Genomic DNA, 18767 nt, shown 5'->3' on the forward strand with positions numbered 1-18767 from the left:
TCGGTAAAACCGCCTCATCATTCATCACGTCCATCTATATTCTGCCACGTGGCACAGACGCGAGCCGACCAGACCAGTCAACTTTCTAGTTTCTAGGAGTACTGCAGTGTGGAGGCGTGTCCCCGCACCGCTCTCCTCCCCCTCCCCCTTCTCGCCTCGCCGACCTCTCCGCCTCCCCGGGGACTCGGACTCGTCGAAGCCGCGCTCGCCTACGACCACCCATGGCGCTCCTCCCCCGCGCGGCGCGGCTGGCGGCCCTCTCCGCGCCGCGCGCCTACTCGTCCGCCACGGCGGCGGCGGCGGGCGCGGGTGGCTCCGCGTCGCCCGCGCCATACGGCGGGGCGCCGCCGCCGGCCGCGAACTCCAAGGCGGCGGAGTTCGTGATCTCCAAGGTGGACGACCTGATGAACTGGGCGCGCCGGGGCTCGATCTGGCCCATGACGTTCGGGCTCGCCTGCTGCGCCGTGGAGATGATGCACACGGGCGCCTCCCGCTACGACTTCGACCGGTTCGGCGTCATCTTCCGCCCCTCCCCGCGCCAGTCCGACTGCATGATCGTCGCCGGCACGCTCACCAACAAGATGGCCCCCGCGCTCCGCAAGTCCGTACACTTGCGCCCTTTACCTTGCGTTCTTCTTTACATACAACCATCAAATTTGTGATTTATTTCGTATCGTCTCTGAGAGAAGAGTAGCAATTTTCTGTTAGGATGCTCTATTTTGCACTTTGAATTGGTTGGTGATGCTGCTTATATAGACTTCGGTAGAGGAGGGCGATTGGATTGGGGATTTTTTTTTGTCATGTCAAGTTGCATACGATGTTTAATACTTCATTGTGCAGATTCTTTTTTGCCGGGTCGGCCGAACGAGGCCGACCAATTTCATTAAGAATGATTCTGTGCAGATCAATTTTTTTGCAGATTCTTTTTTTTATCCTTATAGGCGTCAATCCCTTGCGTGTTCCTCATAGGAGTAGATAAATTTGCGCTTAGTCTGAGCTTCCCATGTGTTCACAGCTTCGGTTTTGTATGGCATATGCCGTTGAACTATTTTTCCTCTTAGATTATATAGAGAATTGTATACTGGTTTAGCATGCGTTTGTAAATCAGAGGCACGTGCATTTTTTAGTGTCAGGAATAGAACAGTGTCGTGCTTGTTCAAATATCATAAGGGTTCATTGAATAGAATAATGGTTTTCCATATCAAAACATGAGCCATGTGTCTTGTGAACATGGTTGATGTAAGTACAACTGCTAAATATGCATTCATATCCACTTCTGTTAGTTGAAAGTAGTTATGTTTTGTACTTAAAGAGTGATTTCCCTTCATTGTTTCTTTTATTTGTAGCTATGTAGTACCAATATTAGAATTGGTACTGTTTCTAATGCATTATTAGGACTTAGGATATGGAGAGTGCAATGTGTTTAAATACATTTTGAATAAAATTCATAGGTACTTCGATGAGTTTAAACACCTCATGAATAAAATTCATAGGTACACAGTACAATAATATTTTGTGTGCTTTATGTGTTACATTCCAACTTTCTATGCTGAAATAAAAACATGTCCATTTGCTTACTCAGAGAATCCTATGAAAGCAACAAATCTAAATGTATGCATCTTGTAGAAGAAAGATTGCTGGTTCCTTAGTGGAGTATGGTCACATACTTTAATTAATTGTAGTACTTCGTCCAAAAAAAACCCTTCAATTGTAGTACCTTTGCAAAATGTATGTATATGGTTATCCTAGGGAGCATAGCTATTTTTCTTATAGGAATTTGGTTTAACCTCTGCAAGTGTGCCTATATGGTTACCCTACGGAGTAAACCTATTTTCTTATGAGAATTTGGTTCTGATTGCCGACATGTTTATTGCTTTTTGAAAGAACAGTGTTTTTTGTGTTGATGATCTCATGGTTCTCAAATCTCAATGTGCGTGTATTATGGGAATCATAAGGAATAAGGACCAACAGTAAAAAACATAATATTGGTTGGAGACCTTTAAAACATGCGTACATGTAATTTTTATGTGAACTACTAACTGACAGACACCTGTGTAAACTTGGTGACCTTCTCCTTAGTGGTTGTCTTTTATTCACTACCAGCTCAATACCGATAGTCGCACAGCTATAGTTTGCAATGTTGCTGACATTTGTAGCTGTCTGTTGTTCTCTGCAGGGTTTACGATCAGATGCCAGAACCTCGATGGGTTATTTCAATGGGCAGCTGTGCCAACGGTGGTGGATACTACCACTACTCCTACTCCGTTGTGCGCGGATGCGACAGGATTGTTCCCGTGGACATCTACGTCCCTGGATGCCCTCCAACTGCTGAAGCTCTACTGTATGGCGTCCTGCAGTTGCAGAAGAAGATCAACAGGCGCAGGGATTTCCTTCACTGGTGGAACAAGTGAACCAGCACTTCTCTGCTTTCCTATCTGCTACGAATACGATCCTGTCAAAATGTTATCGAGCTTCTGTGTTAAATAAAGGAAAGCGTGTGCTTTCCGATCATCAAACTCTCTGTAGTAGATGCAGTGATAGTGAGCTCTTGGCTACCTTGATCACCGTTCATGGACAAAAAAACAATTGGTGATGCTGTTGCGGTGTTGCTGCTTTAATACTATGTATAATATCTTGTAATTTGTGTTTGTCTTCTACTAGTGATGTAACATTGGGTATGACGCTCAATGGCGTTGTGATGCTGTATACTTTACCAACTTGTGTAAATAGAAGTGATGATAATATAAAAAAAATTAATAGAAGTGATGATAAATTGTTAATGGCTGCTATATGTTCTGATTTCTTTACTCATCAGTCTATATAACTTGTATATTGGAGAGTTCAGAAGTTAAGTCATGCGTACTTTTTGTTTTTTCTCTTTTTATCCCAATTTCTTTCTTTTTAACTACAGTAAATATAAAGATAGAATGTACAATTGCTGACCTTGCACGATGACGTGATATGTCCACATGACGTTTTTATGGCGTTTCTTTTGGACCGAAGGACTATGTTAAACCAATTGATAAATCTTGAGTATTTGTTTGGATAATTTAAAACATCAAAGACTAAATTGACCATGGGGCAAAATTCCAAAGCCTATATCACTATATGGGCTATTCACCCGCAGATAAAGTAAAAACTATCCGGGTAACAAACGAATAGTAGATAGTAGGAAACACCTGAATAAAAATACTCCTAAATCAAATCGTGATTTACCCAAACTAAACCGGCTTTGACCCCTTCCCAAAGCCTAAAAGCCCCAACCCTTTTATACCTCCCCACAAGAGAGGCAAAATCCGCTCGCTCTCAGACTCGCGACGCCGCCTTCTTCTTCGATCCCCTCTCCCTCCGATCTCCCCCTCCCCCGCAGGTAAATCAGAGAAACCCCCACTAGATTTCGATTCCAAATCGAGGCCTCTTCCTCACGATCTCACCGCATTTGCTGTTGCGATTCCCACCTCGGGGTTTTGTGGCTCGGTTTGGAGCAGATCTAATGGCGGTGCTGGCGTCGAAGCTGGCACAGATGCAGGCGAAGGCGTGCGACGCGGCGAGGTTCGCGGCGAAGCACGGGTGCGCGTACCACAGGGCGCTCATGGAGAAGAACCAGAAGTACGTCGCCGACCCGCCCACCATCGAGAGGTGCCAGGAGCTCTCCAAGCAGCTCTTCTACACCCGCCTCGCCAGGTCGGTCCACCCTCACGATCTCCCTCCACCTTCTCCACGATCTCTTAGTCCTCCACATCTGAATTATCTCTATTGTTTAGATTGCGCACTCCATTAGAACACGATCTCGATCACTTCCACATTATGGAAGGCCGAATATGGGATTCTAATCATCTATGGCGAAACCTAATTATGTTGCCTAATTAGATAGACCAGCAATTTTGGCTGATTGTTTTAATTGAATAAATTAGCAGCACATCATGTAAAGTGACAATGCAGGAAATTGGTACCATTGAAAGTCTGGAAATTGCAGTGTTGAAAAGTGTGTTATTTTTGGTGATGTTCTCTTGCTATATCGGAAGTTAGAATAATGATCAGCGATGTCTATTCCATCCATCCTAATAATGGAATCTATGCTTCCCGTCTATTAGAAGCTGAGCAATGCATAATGCATAATGGTCATGTTGTGAACATAGTCCATAGCGATGCATTGCAACCGTGTTTTGAGGATGTTAAGTATTTTTGCTGAACAAGTTGTCACGTTGCATGCAATTAGCCATGGAAAACAAGTTCCTCCTAAATTCTATGTAAATGAAGACGCAAGAGATGGGTAGTGGGTTTATATGGTAATGTGGGTTGAAAGTCACTGATCTTGGCCTTAGCAAGATTGATCTGATGAGAAGCAAGCTTTATTTGAGTTTTTTTTAACTGTGAGAAATTACTTTGTTTTGAGCCAATGCTTTTCTCTTGGACAGAGTCCCAGGGATGTAATTGTTCCTGATCAGCCATTTTGTCTTCATTTGTCTTTTGAGAAGACCGATACTAGTTATTTGTTTGAGCTGCATTTTGCTTGTACTTCATAGAGATAGAGTAGTAGTTTGTCTATTTCACCATTATTATTCATCCGTGTTGTGCTAAAAGTGCGCCTTCAGTGCACATTCCTCTGGTTGTCTTTGCCAGTGCTATTATGAATTATAATATACATCTGATATGGTGCCATAATTTGATGATTCATTACATAGGTGACAGAAGATACTTGATCATTCATTTGATACCATAATTTCACTCACATTATAAGGTGCATTTCGTATCTTCAATCTCTGTGTCTTTACTGACTAGTGACACATTTCTTGCAGCCTTCCTGGTCGCTATGAGGCATTCTGGAAGGAAGCGGATCAAGTGAAGAACTTGTGGAGAAACAGAAAGGATCTGAACGTTGAGCATGCTGGCGTTGCTGCACTTTTTGGCATTGAGTTGTACGCGTGGTTCTGCGTTGGTGAGATCGTTGGTAGAGGATTTACTTTCACTGGCTACCATGTCTGAGTGCTAAGCAACCACATTAGTCGCCGACTCGCCGTTTCTCATTGAAGACTCTGCTAGAGTGTTAGGATATCAGTTTTTTGAGATGGGATGACTGATTGATTCAGAGTTTTGTTTTCCGAAATTTCTCGATGCTGGTGTAACAGACGGCTCAGTTAAACCAACATGACGAAGTTCAATAATTCAGTGAATCGTAGTTGAAGTATGCAGTAATTTTTCTCCGATATTTTATTGAATATTGATGCCATTGATTGCTTTATTTTGCTGCGTGTTTGATGCCAGTTCTCATTGTCGCAAGCATATAGTTTCTCTGTCTCTCTGTATGTGGACATGCACTTTTCTCCTTATCTTTCAGTTCAGTGACCAAGTCTGCTTTTAGCAAATTTCAGTTTAGCCTCTGTTCTTGATAATTGTCGATTAACATTAGCACCAAGCTCATTGGTGTGCTTATACCTATATACACATTACATTTTGATGGTTTATCTCATACTTATTTCTTCTGAGTTTTGAGTTTTGACTGACAAGGATTTGCATTGCAAACTCGGTTAGTTGATCTCTCCCTGTTTTATGTAGGTTCTTATCCATTACCGTCAATCTGTGATGTAAATGTATGTAACTGCATTACACTTGTCCATTTCTCAGTTAAAGTTTGTATCATTACGTCTCCTCTTCTTAGTTTCAAGGTCTAATATAGTAATAAAATCCAGCTATATTCTGAACGAACGACTGATGGTAAATTTTCTATGAAGACCATTTGTAAAACCTTGATCCAACGTAGACAGCTTGATCAAACACAGGCCGCCCAGATTTTTCAAAAAAGACCCTTGCTAAACGTAACTCTTCAATGTGGGACCCTATTTGGATCGCTATAATTGACAGCGACCCTACCTTGGGCCACCGGACATCGCTTGATCGAACAAAAACGGCCCAGATTAAAACTAAGTTGGGTCCACCTTTCAGACTTATCGAGGAGTAAGGCCCACATCGGACCATCACGCGGTACCGATATTGGGCTGCATTTATATGGGCCTAAATAGTAGCTGCCATGTGGACTTTTATGATGGGCCTCATTTATATGGGCCAACGAAAATTATACTCCGCATGTGCGGTATAATCTAGTATAATTTCGAAGGTTCTGAAGCGAATAATAACGCGCAGGCGAAAAATCGGCAGCGAAGTTAGCTAATCGGCGAACAGATCGCCGTCCGGTGACTGCTCCGGCGACCGGGGCCGGCGGCGGCGGGTGGTCTCATGTACTCCGCCACTCGCCGCCTCCTCCTCGCCGCCCGCACCGGCGCCGGCGCCGGCGCCGGCGCCGCTTCGCGGTTGTCCGCGGCGGTGTTTGCGCTCCGCTCCTACTCCTCCACGGCCCAGTCCTCGTCGCCGCGTCGGTTCCCGACGCCTAAGGAGATCCGCAGGGGCCTGGACGAGTTCGTCGTCGGCCAGGACAAGGCCAAGAAGGTTAACGAAACCTCCCTCCTCGTTAGTGTGGTGTGTACTGTGTAGCTGATTGGGGGTGTGACCAGTGATGACGCTATGAGCTCGAGTTTGAGCATGAGTTACTTTGCTTTACTACATATATGATCTATCTGCTAGCAATTTACAATTGTGCAAGTTCGATTGAAATTATGGAACTATGTACAAATTTCGCGGCTAGGTTTAACAAGGGAGCTTTGCTTATGCAGGTGCTCTGTGTTGCCGTGCACAATCACTACAAGAGGATATACAGTGAATCTTCAAATTGGTTAGATTCTGGAAATTTCATTTGGTGGTTCAGTTATGCATCACGATTTTGACTTCAATTTCATCTGTGGTGATATAGTTCTATGAAGAGCTCGGCATGTGGCGATGTTAGTATGAGTGGTGATGATGACATTGAGCTTGAAAAAAGTAACATCCTTCTGATTGGGCCGACAGGGTCAGGTGACGCGAACACATACGTGGTTCATCTGTACTGTGAAAATGCTGTTTGCTTATCTCGTTCTTTTGCTATGAACCTATGGCAGGCAAAACACTGTTAGCAAAAACTTTAGCTCGATTTGCCGATGTTCCATTTGTGATTGCTGATGCAACTGCAATTACACAGGTAGGAAAGGCTGGTTCAAGCATTCTGAAAATTTCTTCTATGTGTGCTTACTCCAGCGTGTCATGGCTATCGTGGCAAAAAAAGCTGATTGTGTATGCTATTTTATTCTTTCTGATGCCAAAACAACTTCCTTTTCAGGCTGGGTATTCAGGTGAAGATGTGGAATCTATAATCTGCAATCTTCTGGCGGTATGTAACAGCCTATCACTCTCTTTCTGGCCATTTATGTACTCTTTTGGGCTATCTAGTGTTCCTAATATTTTAGTTGAATACTGTTTTACATTATTTTCCTAAGCTACCATGCTACTAACAGTTCTCCTGCAAATTGTTAATAACCAGTTCCTTTTTGTGTATAATGAATCTTGGATCACCTATCATCTGCAAGAAAATGTTTTGGTGCCAATAGCTACGTTGGGCATAATCTGAACAGGATCAAGCTTATATATTAAACTATTAACCATTAACCATATATTGCTTTTCTGACATGTTCTTCCTTTTAGGCTGCTAAGTTCAATGTGGAAGCCACAGAGCGCGGGATTGTTTACATCGACGAAGTTGATAAACTCATAAAGAAGGTCATTGAACAAATTAGTTTTGAACTACTTCCGTGCCTAGCGAATGTTTCTGCACTTGCAATAATTGGATACATTCCCACATCCAGGTTGAATGCAATGAGGACAGGAGGGATGTCTCTGGAGAGGGTGTCCAGCATGCTTTGTTAAAAATATTTGAAGGAACAGTAAGTGCATATATTAATCTTCTGCTCTGTAAAGTAAATTTATCTTTGTATTTTTCATACTTGGTAATTACACTAGCCCTTCTGAATAGAGTGAGATCTGATTAACAACATATGTAAGTATATGTCAATTAATGCATGTGTGACTGATGCTGACCATAATTTTTTTTTCTCCCTGAATGTACATTCAGTCATGTTCTGTCTCTGAAATAAGACCCATTTGTTGCTATCATTCTTAGGTCATCAATGTACCAAGAAAAAGAAATCAAGATAGTATATCCGATGGTTATGTTGAGGTATTGATTCTGAATCTTTTGATTAAGTTGTTAAGTCAGTTAAATTGTTTTGTTAATAGCTACCTTATTGTTTATCAGCATGATAGTTTTGCTACAGAACGAAGTTATGGGTTCTTGATTTCAAATGTAATTTATCATTGGTGTTGTCGTACTCTGCAAATTGCATTTGTGGTTCAAAGTCGAAGTAATTACTAAGTTCCATCTGTCTCTAAATATAGGTTGTTGTGGGATTTATATAGGTAACCTTTTACTTTGATCATTGCTGAATTGGAAATATATAGAATAACTGCCTGTTTCTTCCCTATCTTAATGAAATTGGTCAGGCCGGGCAAAAAAAGAATAACTGCCTGGAAATAATAAAATACGATTTTTTTTTCTTGCAAGATACTTTTTGTAGTTCCAGTATATTATGATCAAGAACACTCAAAGTAGGTTGTTAGAATTTAAAAAGACTTATTTTGTGTTGCAGGTTAATACAAAGAATATACTCTTCATCTGTGGAGGTTCCTTCTCTGGCTTGGAAAAGATAGTATCAGAAAGGTTGTGCACTTACAAATAATACAAACTTCTATAATTCTCTGAATTGTCCATCTTTATCCAGACTTATATATTGCCTTAAAGTACTTGTGCTATTGAAGACACCGAAACTGTCATATGGGGTTTGGACTTCCAACATCTGGTGATCTGCGAAACTGTGGTTGGACAAATGCTATCGGGGAATCATGCTGTGTTGAAGCTGTAAGATCAGTTGCTGACATTTGTCAAACACATTATTTTAATTCCACATAGAGATAATTTTCAACGATTTCCTACTTAGATTGAAAGTGATGACCTGATTGCATACGGCCTCATACCAGAATTTATTGGGAGGTTGCCAATAACAGTTGGCTTGAATGATCTCAGTGAAGCTCAATTGGTTCAGGTAGCAATGGTTCTATAAATTTGTAATTTTATGCAATTTATTTTTGACCACATATTCCTAAATGAATCTACTTTATCTCTTCAGGTTCTCATGGAGCCAAAAAATGCAATAGGAAAACAATACAAGAAGTTGTTTAAAATGAATGATGTGAGTCTGGTTCTGTTGTATTGATTGTTTTGATTCAACTGCAAGTTATGATTAAAAACACCGTCTTCTGTTGTATGTTAACAACAAACTATTTTCTCATTTTACCCATGTAAGGTCAAGCTGCATTTTACTGAAAATGCTTTGCGGTTAATAGCAAAGAAAGCAGCTTCACGAGAAACAGGGGCTCGAGAACTGAGATCTATAATGGAAGATATTTTGACAGAAGCAATGTTTGAGGTGACTTGCACATGCCGTAACTTCTATCAACATCGACCAGCACTAATTTTTTGGTTCTATTTGCAGATTCCTGATGCAAGAGAGGGAAAAGAGAAGATAATTGCTGTTCTTGTTGATGAAGAGTCTGTAGGGTCAGTGCATTCTCGAGGATGTGGAGCCAAGATTTTCCGGGATGATGGAGCCTTAGAACTATATGTTTACCAGAATAATATTAGACTGCCAGGCTTAATCCCTGGGAACCCTAAACGTACTCGCATTGTCAGCTTCTGCCTTTTGGTCGCTTTGTCAGCAACTAAGCTGTGGGTTTACCATACATTTCACTGTTTCTCCTCGATATACGAATGGGTTGTGTCGATACTATGTAAAGCCAACATTTTCACACAATAAAGCATAGCATTAAGCTTTATTTTCGTCACGGTGTCATTGTTGTCTTTTTGATAAATGGGATGCAACAAATTTGAGCCTGGAAATATCTGGGGCTCACGGTTCACCTATAATATTTTGATGTTTTTCACAACTGCCAAGGTTGGTCTCCGTAATACAGAGGAGAAAAAATTGGTGGCAAATTGAAAAGGAAAGTTGGAAAAGCATTTCACACTGCACAAATAGAAAAGGGACTTTAAACCGTAATGCATCAAAATTTTGTGGCCGTCATTTTATTCGTATGCAATAATTGCAGTTACAAAAGACTCAACCAGAGTTACTGCCGTTTACTCATTTGACACCAAATGTTGAAATCTTCAGGCTTCTGAGAATTTCAATTTACTGATCGATGCTCTTAGAATCGATATAAAATGACGGGGTTATCAGATCCACAGGCAGACTAAGACATGATTTCCTGTGGTCATCAAATGTTAGTGTCCATCTCCTTGTTTAGTTTCACCTCCTGAAGAAGTGCCTTGAAGCGCACCATCTCCAGCTGATGTGATTCCAAACCTACTCTGAAACACACCATCCAGTGAGTTTGCATCAGGTGCAGGTTCTCCTGTTACATTTTCAGTCTTCCTTTTATGGCCAAGGATGGCTTCAATGGCAGCGGCACTAGCTCTAGCTGCAGCCTCGTCCTTTGCAGCAGCCTCTGCCCTCCTCTTCTCCCTTTCTTCCCTTGCAAGAGCTTCTGCCTTTGCCTTCTCTTCTTCTGCCCGAGCCGCTGCCACAGCTTTTTTCTCCTCCACATCCTCGTATAGTTTGGTTATGTCACCTTCCCTCCCTGCTTCACGGAGTGCGCCTTCCAATAGGTCCCTCATTTCATCGCTGAACACCACCTTCTCATCCAAAAGAATATCCTTTGCGATGTCAATTGATTTATCCAAACTAGCTTCACCAATGTATGCCTTTAGCAGTGCCTCATAGCTTGCAATGCTTGGGCTAATTTCTTTCCCCCTCATCTTATCGAGATACCCATGGGCATTGTCCAGCATACCAAAACCAATTAGGCCATCAACAATCTTATGATAGGCAGTTGCGTCGGGCTTCAACCCCAACTCAGCCATTCCGTCAAAGTAATTAATGCCTTCATCGATGCGATCAACCCTAAAGCACCCTTGCATCAGTAGCACATATGTTTCCTCGTCTGCCTTAAGACCACTTTCTCCCATCTCCTTGTATAGCAACTCGGCCTCACTTACCAACCCTTGAAGACTGAGATGCCGGATCAAATTATTATATGCTGCAACATCAGCAACAACTTCCCACTCCCCCATCCTCCTGAACCAAGAAATTGCATCACCGAACCTACCAGCAGTGCAGTAAGCATCCACAATCACACTGAAGCTTCTAACATCAACAGCAATCTTTAGTGGAGGATCATGCTCCCGAAGCATTCTTTCAAACAGCTCGATCGCATCATCCAACCTTCCGTTCCGCCCAAACGCATCAACCACACCATTATAACTCTCAGCTCCAAACCTCACCTCCGACTCTGCACCGAGAACCTCTTTGTAACACTCCATTGCCTTCTCCTCCATTCCCATAAGGAAGTAAGCCTTCATGAGGCTCCCATACACAATGCCATCAAGAATTGGCTCGCGGCCAATCTTTTCCTTCAATTCTTCGTACAATTCCACGGCTTTGGCGCCATCACCGGCTTCCACGAACCCAGCCATGAGAAGGTTGTAGACCTGTGGATCGGGCCCGACGAACCCGGAGGCCAGCATCTCATCCTTGAGCTCGAGGGCATCAGTGAGGCGGCCATGGTCGACGACGAGGGACTTGACGACAACGCGATACGCGGTCGGGGACGGGGGCACGGGGGATCCAGGGCGCGAGATGAGGCGGAGGTGGTGGAGCGCGGCGTCGGGGAGGCGGCGCGCGGCGAGGGCCGAGAGGTAGAGCGCGTAGGTGGCGGCGGTGGGCGGGACGGCGGCCTGGAGGGCGAACCGGTGGAGCGCGAAGAAGTCGTCGAGGCGGCGCGCGCGGAGGAGCGCGGCGAGGACGGCGGCGCAGGTGAAGGAGGAAGGGCGGCAGTTGGAGTGGAGCGCGTGGCGGGTGAGGAGCGCGGCCTCGGCGAGGTCGGCCCCCTTCTCCCCGTCCTTGGAGGAGGGGGACAGGAGCGCGAGGATGCGGTTGTGGAGCGCGAGGCGCGACGGCGCGAGCGACGGGAGGGGCTCCGCGAGGCGCACGGCGCTCGGGGACGGCGGCGGCGTGGGGGGCGTCGCGACGAACGCGTCGCGGCGCCGCGCCCGGCGGGACGCCGCGGCCGAGGCGGCGTCGGCGTGCGCGAGCGGGAACAGCGCCGGGACGAGGCGGCGCGCCGAGAACGGCTTCGACAGCGACATCTCCCGCGGCTGGGCCGGCTGCGGCGGCGGCGGCGGCGAGCGGCGAGCGAGGAGAGGGTTTTGGGGACTCTGGGGCTATGGGAAAATCGCAAGGCGGTGGCCCGAAGGCGGTGTTTGGAAAAATACGCCTTCTCTACAAAGAAACGGATGTTCGAGCCACACTTCAAAATACTTCTGCTTTTCTCGGGGATTGCGAAAAAAAAAAGTACCACCTTCATTTTATATTATAAATCATTTTGATTCTTTTAGTCAAATTTATTTAAGTTTTATCAAATTTATAGAAAAATTTAATAACAACTATATAAAATACCAAATTAGTCTCATTAAAATAATATTATTTATTTTTTGATAATATGTTTGTTTGTGTTGAAAATATTTTTATGTTATATATATATAATTATTTGCAAGAAATTCATGCTGGGGGGAGAAAAACGAGCAATTTCGAGCTTCGTATCAGCATATGCTATTCCCTATTGGAAAAAAAGAATATGCTTGTGGGAATAAATGGCCATACATCACTCTTGCATTTCTTTGATTGCAAATTTCCAAGGCAGAAGAAAATATGTGCCAGGTGGAGCAGTATGTCATTGTCAGGAACAACAAAGAACACAAGAAAAATTTCCCAAAATCCATTTCTCACAAACAGAAAAAGGAAAATTTCCGAAGCTGCCACCACAAGCCAAGCTCAAAAACTCCAGTGTCGACTCGAGCTCACTGGGTCCAAGACCCCGACCGCACTGGCCGCTCCGGCCACGCGTCCGCCGGCGATTGGCCGCGCCGGACGCCGAGACGGCGACTCCGACCACCCGAGAATCTTCGCAGTAATATGCCACCGTGGCGAATTCCCCAAAACAACCCCTGCAGCATCTACCCCTCCCATGCCACAAACCACGGTAATAACGTAATAACGCGAGAAAAACAGGGGTAATTTTGTCCAATGTGACGTCGGTATAAAATAACTGAACCACCTAATCGCCATGGCCACACCACCACTCTCCAGTCTCCACCTCCGCGGCGATGCGGAGCAGCAGCCATGGAGGTGCTCAGCTCCAGCCGCTTCTCTAGGGTTTTCCCCAGCAGCCTCCTCAGCCCCGTCTCCAAGCCGCTCAAGCCCCCGCGCCACCGCCGCCGCCGCGTCCAGACGCTATCCTCCTCGTCCTCCGATGCCGCGGCGGCGCCGTCCACGCCGCCGCCAGTGTGGCCGCCCGCCTCGCTCTCCCGGCTCCTCGCGGCGGCGCTGCGGGGAGGGCGCGCGGGAGGGGAGCTCCCGGACCTAGCCGTGGGGGCGGGGGCGGCGGGGGGAGGGGCGAGGATAGGGACGCTGCTGATGAGCACGACGGCGGCGGCGGTGACCAAGGCGCGGGAGAACCCGTACATCCTGGCGCTCGCGGCGAACCCGACGTTCGTGTCGGGGCTCGTGGCGTGGGCGGTGGCGCAGGCGGCCAAGGTCGTGCTCACCTCGTTCGTGGAGCGGCGGTGGGACCTGCGGATGCTGTTCAGCTCCGGCGGGATGCCGTCGTCGCACACGGCGCTCTGCACCGCGCTCACCGCCTCCGTCGCGCTCTGCCACGGCGTCAGCGACTCGCTCTTCCCTGTCTGCCTCGGGTTCACATTGATAGTCATGTATGACGCCACGGGCGTCAGGCGCCACGCGGGGATGCAGGCCGAGGTGAGCCAATGCTTCGATTGCTTTTGTCCATTTCTGTATTTCATTTAGATGTATGTGATACATTTTTTTTTCTGAACTTTTGATTTTGATAGCTAATTTGTCAAAATGATTCAGAGATTGCTTGTTATTTGGGGTAGGATACTTTTTGTTCACATTGTTCAATCATCGATGAATGACTGATTCGATGGCCCTTGTGAGGTTTGAACTTGCGGCTGGTGGTATATTTTACATTTTTACCCAATGTTGGAGTGATTATGGGATTGCATACTCCTATGTTGTTACTTTCAATGTGGTAGTATTTGTGGTGTACATACAGATTGATTGCTTATGTTATCATTGTTTGGGATAACATTGGTGTTCATTTTACTCTGCTTTTATGGTTTTCGTCTCTCAGCAGTAAGTGTAATGGTTACCATTTGCAAATGATTGTAAATTTGTGATATGACTTACAACTGAAAATCTGAAGCTAACATTCTGAACTCAATGGGGACTATGATTTCGCGTTGGCATCATTGCGATACTATTATGAATTGTGCTACATATATAAGATTATGGCTGTCCTGATATAAAACAAGCCAGCCAAATTGCAAAAGTTAATCATGTGCGAGCTGCTGTTATTTGGGCTTTAGAAGTTGTTATATGGCAGTTTTAGTATCTTTTCGCATAAACAAATTTTGGCTTTGTCTTAGCTTTCCAGTGGCCCCAGATACTTTTTTCACCATATGTTGAACTACAAACTTGAGTGTACTTGTTGGGGGCAATGGAACGGTGTTAAATAGTTTTGTGATTGTTTAGTATTTAGCATCAAAATAGATTTCAGGCATTCAAGACCAATGTCTTGCTCCTTCCAAACAATTGCTGTAGTTTGGTATGAAACTTGTGTGCTACATTCACCTTACTTAGCTCATTATCTTTTTTGTAAATCATAAAACCAGCTACTCAAATATATATTACTTCCCTGATTGAAGCTTCACATATTACCTTAGAATAACACATGGCACAGACCTGAGACCTGCAATCATTTTGCCAGTATGCTTTTCTTTATCAACTTACTTTAAGGGGTAGTGGTAACATTACTGTTTTATCACATGGAAACTGATAGCAAGCAGCAAATCCAGTTAAGCTTGCCGTACATATCATCTAAAAAAAATGCAGTCCAGATACTTTTTTTTTGGAAAGGGGAAAATCCTGATAATTATCACGATTGCATTCTGATGCTCGAGTTTAGATTCAGGACCATTTGGATATTGGTTTTGGATAGCCATCACAACAACACAGTAGCAATAGTGTGTTATATATGACTTGTGATAGGGTGCTTATTTCCTGAATGGTAATACACAATAACACCAGATGCACCAAATGCTGTCAGTTTTATAGTACTCGCTTATTGTTACTTGATATCTTCCTTATGATTGACACAGGTACTCAATAAGATCGTTGAGGACCTGTTTCAAGGCCATCCAATTAGTGAAAGAAAACTGAAGGAGTTGTTAGGGCATACTCCATCACAGGTTTTTGCCGGCGCTTTGCTAGGCATCATGGTGGCCTGGTTCTGTTGTCAGGGCTGTATTGTTCCCATTTGACTGCTGTTGTACTTCAGAAATGGAAAAATCGTTTTGACACGAAGATTTTTGGTGCATCTGGTGTAACCATTGTTCCAGGAGATAGCTAATTTTATTTCCTGGCCTGTTTGCCTGTACATATATGTAACTCAATAGCAGGGATAGCCACGAATTTGATATTCTCAATTCATAGTTGAGATTTAAGTCCTTTTCTGATCTGATTGACATCATTGAATGTAGGAGTGTTTTGCTCTCAGATCTGAAAATTCTGGAGTTACCCTGTACAACCACTGTGATCAAGAAGCCATAATTTGGGCATATTATCTCTGTATCATATAGTGAAACCAATGCTGATTGTTACTGGCTTCAGTCAAACAAATTCTGTCTGGACAATTAACTGTTACTAACAACTAGTATTGGTGTATTACCAGCAAGTACAAATTGGTCTAGCTATGTTTGGCAAATTGGGTCATGCTAAGTTGCTGCTTTGCTAGGGCACACGTGCTGCTCAATGCTTTTGTTTTTGGTACTACTTTACTTGGCACTTTGGCAGTTCGCACCTTTTCAATTGAGGGATCTCGCTCCAAAGTCGACGATGGTATCGATTTTTTATCACATGAAGCATGGCATTGTCGGTTGTCAACGACGAGATTTCCGTGAAACTCAACATTGACAAGAGCCCAGTGGTGCGCCACGAATCCTGACGATGCCTCAGGGCGTGCTGGTTCACGAGGCCATATTGCCCTATTCGTGATAAGGTGGAGGTATATAACATTCTACAATTTTTTTTATTAAAATACTTTAAATTGTAGGATAATTACATTGTAACTACTGTAATGCAACTACTGTATAATTTGCTCATCTAACATCAAAACGTTAGGCTAACTTAGCGGATGAGGTGCGCTTTTGTGAAGCACTGACATGTAAAGCGAGTGTAACTTAATTTTTTGGTGGAATATGTTCATCTAGATTTAAGTTCTAGATTTAGATCCCGTTTGAATCATTTAGTCCCTGGATTAAAATTTTATTCCCCTACTATTTGGATCTAGGGACTAAAAGAGACTAAAGTCACATTTACCGAATTAGAGAGGGGTTGCCACTATAGTCCTATAAGTCTCAATATGCACTTTTAATCCCTTTTACTCACCCCTGTTTGGATTCTTAAGGATTAAAATAGAGTGACTAGTGGATTAGTCCCACGAACCAAACAGGGCCTTAGCACATGTGCTCATATTTACGATTATTTATTTTTTTAGGGGTAGACAACATTCATGCCAATAATAACTTAATAAGACGTCTATAGTTAATTTATGAATCTCAAGATATAACGATCTAATTTTTAAGAGGTGTTTATAGAGTCCTAGGAGTAGGGTATATATGTATGCGTTTATATAGGTGAGTTTGCACACATCTATATGAGCGATTGCGTCCATACCGTGTTTTGGAAAAAAAAAACACTGATTTTAACCAGACACGTTGCTTAATCAGGCAAAGCATGACACAGATTTCACTTTGGTGCTTTAGGTAAGGGCGAAAACCTGAAAACGGCTGGAAAGTGGAAACGAGTGAAAAACCATGTTTTGCCATATATGTTTATCTTGGTTGATAAAAAAACTGAAAATGATAAAGTTAAAAACGAAAACGATATTGGGACCTTATAAAGGTGTGTTCGAGAGGAGAGGTTAGGAACCCCTTCTTTTCAACACGTAAAAGGAAACACACATTAGCACATGATTAACTAAGTATTAGCTACTACTTAGTCTCGAAAAAAGATAAACCATGTGTTCAAATTCGTAGCTAGGATTAGGTTTTTTAGACGGATGGGGTATCTTTTAAAAATAGATTAATATGATTTTTAAAACAACTATATATACAAATTAAAAAATGCATTGTTTAACGTTTGAAAAGTGTACATGTTAAAAAGGAGAAAGGTAAAGTTAGGAACATAGATAAGAGCATACTCCCTCCGTTAAAAAAACAAAAGTAGAAACATACTCTATGTCTAAATTTATTATATTAAGATGTGTCACGTTATAATAATAGGTTATGTTTTTAGACGGAGGGAGTAGCCAGTAGCGGTGATAGTACATTCAGCCCAACTGACCATTAATCCTAGTCCACATAATAGACAAGACGTGTTGCTCCCTGCTTGTTCACCATCTTTGGACGAATGACTGGGGGCGTGACTGCGTGTAATAATTCTGTACAAAATAACAGATTTTTCAAACACAACTCTTAATCAGGCAAAGTATGACGCTGATTCCACCTTGGTGCTTTAAGAAAATAGAGGTCAACATGGAAAGAAACGGAAAGATGGAAATTCTCTAGATTCAAAGAAAGTGAGATAAAGCAGCTCCTTGGAATGCTCATGTCATGCTTGAAGGTGTCTGCCACTCATTAGAGTATCTAAGATAATAGTGTCATCAGTAACACACTTTAGTAGCGGCAAACAAGGCCGCATGTCTTGTTTCCAGCAAGTATAAATGCATGTAATAGTCATGGCTCCTGCCCTTTCGTCTTTTTGGAAAAAAAAAGATATCAATGTTAAGTTGTTTTTGTTACGCAAATGTACCTGGTGATAGCAAACTGCACACCATAATTGTGATGAAAAGAATATAAAATGACATGCTTTCAGGGGTGTTTCTGTTAGGTACATTCACATGCATGGACATTCGCAATTTCACACGCACATTCAATCAGAGCATACCATGATGCAGTGAATGGAATTAAATGTTAGCCATATCATGCACGGGCCATTGCTATCACCGTGCTTTGATCAGTTGAGCTGCGTCTTAAAAGGAGAGAGAAACAAGCAAAAACTAATTTATAAGTTACTCCATCCATCCTAATATGTAGCAACCTAAGATGGGATTAGATCCATAACCCATCCTAGAACTACGAATCTGAACGGAGGGAGTAAATCTTTATATCTGTATTAGAAGTTTATATATATACAATTTTCACAAAAATCATAGTTTAGAAGCTCGTAAAACATGTCACGTTAATCTATTGTTATGTTTTCTTAAAAAAGAGAACCAAAATAAACTCTAAAGCGTGACTTGAGTTCCAAAATTCAAAGGCTACAGTTAATAATATTTGGCTTTGGTTAACATACGGTGGGAAAGTCATGCATCTTTCAAATACATAATAACTCAAAATCCGGTGTGCACGTGGTGTCGTGGTGAAAGTACGCTGTTATTGGAAAAAAAATAATGGACGTTTTAGAGTGGATACAATAATAGATGGTAGATGATCCATATAGGATTTTTTATGAGCTAAAGGAGAGAGGGGAAGAGAGAGAAGGAGCGAGCGACTAATTAGTCACCCGACTGCACTCTCTGTCCGAGACGTC

At 43.3% G+C, this 18767-nt stretch overlaps 4 protein-coding genes across 5 annotated transcripts; 3 read left to right on the forward strand and 1 right to left on the reverse strand.

Moving 5' to 3' along the window:
• Positions 1 to 98: 98 nt before the first annotated feature.
• LOC127773208 (uncharacterized) lies at positions 99 to 2780 on the forward strand. Its single transcript, XM_052299235.1, has 2 exons — positions 99 to 601; positions 2177 to 2780. The coding sequence occupies exons 1-2, from the start codon at positions 222 to 224 to the stop codon at positions 2409 to 2411; spliced, it is 615 nt and encodes a 204-aa protein (XP_052155195.1). The 5' UTR covers positions 99 to 221; the 3' UTR covers positions 2412 to 2780.
• Positions 2781 to 3238: 458 nt separating this feature from the next.
• LOC127773206 (CLP protease regulatory subunit CLPX1, mitochondrial-like) lies at positions 3239 to 9817 on the forward strand. 2 transcript variants are annotated; one of them, XM_052299234.1, is made up of 15 exons: positions 3239 to 3370; positions 3489 to 3684; positions 4800 to 4928; positions 6806 to 6906; positions 6990 to 7069; positions 7208 to 7258; positions 7570 to 7644; positions 7731 to 7808; positions 8045 to 8101; positions 8571 to 8641; positions 8740 to 8839; positions 8919 to 9023; positions 9108 to 9170; positions 9285 to 9407; positions 9474 to 9817. In XM_052299234.1, exons 2-15 carry the CDS (start codon positions 3494 to 3496, stop codon positions 9792 to 9794), a joined length of 1545 nt encoding a protein of 514 aa, XP_052155194.1. In that variant the 5' UTR covers positions 3239 to 3370; positions 3489 to 3493; the 3' UTR covers positions 9795 to 9817. The 2 variants fall into 2 exon arrangements, with proteins under 2 accessions (XP_052155194.1, XP_052155193.1); XM_052299233.1 differs by lacking the exons at positions 3239 to 3370; positions 3489 to 3684; positions 4800 to 4928 and adding exons at positions 6143 to 6444; positions 6669 to 6727.
• A 222-nt stretch (positions 9818 to 10039) lies between these two features.
• Positions 10040 to 12274, reverse strand: LOC127773205 (pentatricopeptide repeat-containing protein At3g49240, mitochondrial-like). Its single transcript, XM_052299232.1, has one exon. It carries the CDS (start codon positions 12182 to 12184, stop codon positions 10262 to 10264), a length of 1923 nt encoding a protein of 640 aa, XP_052155192.1. The 5' UTR covers positions 12185 to 12274; the 3' UTR covers positions 10040 to 10261.
• Positions 12275 to 13177: 903 nt separating this feature from the next.
• LOC127772842 (uncharacterized) lies at positions 13178 to 16151 on the forward strand. Its single transcript, XM_052298826.1, has 2 exons — positions 13178 to 13853; positions 15275 to 16151. Exons 1-2 carry the CDS (start codon positions 13218 to 13220, stop codon positions 15434 to 15436), a joined length of 798 nt encoding a protein of 265 aa, XP_052154786.1. The 5' UTR covers positions 13178 to 13217; the 3' UTR covers positions 15437 to 16151.
• The last annotated feature ends 2616 nt before the right edge of the window (positions 16152 to 18767 follow it).

This window comes from Oryza glaberrima, chromosome 5 (assembly GCF_000147395.1).
Source record: "Oryza glaberrima chromosome 5, OglaRS2, whole genome shotgun sequence".
NCBI classification, from domain to species: Eukaryota; Viridiplantae; Streptophyta; class Magnoliopsida; order Poales; family Poaceae; genus Oryza; species Oryza glaberrima.

Bases quoted from the DNA above. Each gene is read 5' to 3' on its own strand.
- LOC127773208 (XM_052299235.1), top strand. From the start codon at position 222: ATGGCGCTCCTCCCCCGCGCGGCGCGGCTGGCGGCCCTCTCCGCGCCG. The intron at 602-2,176 runs GTCCGTACACTT...TGTTCTCTGCAG, and splicing joins ATGGCCCCCGCGCTCCGCAA to GGTTTACGATCAGATGCCAG.
- LOC127773206 (XM_052299234.1), top strand. From the start codon at position 3,494: ATGGCGGTGCTGGCGTCGAAGCTGGCACAGATGCAGGCGAAGGCGTGC. The intron at 7,809-8,044 runs GTAAGTGCATAT...TATCATTCTTAG, and splicing joins TAAAAATATTTGAAGGAACA to GTCATCAATGTACCAAGAAA. The intron at 9,171-9,284 runs GTGAGTCTGGTT...TACCCATGTAAG, and splicing joins AGTTGTTTAAAATGAATGAT to GTCAAGCTGCATTTTACTGA.
- LOC127772842 (XM_052298826.1), top strand. From the start codon at position 13,218: ATGGAGGTGCTCAGCTCCAGCCGCTTCTCTAGGGTTTTCCCCAGCAGC. The intron at 13,854-15,274 runs GTGAGCCAATGC...TGATTGACACAG, and splicing joins ACGCGGGGATGCAGGCCGAG to GTACTCAATAAGATCGTTGA.
- LOC127773205 (XM_052299232.1), bottom strand. From the start codon at position 12,184: ATGTCGCTGTCGAAGCCGTTCTCGGCGCGCCGCCTCGTCCCGGCGCTG.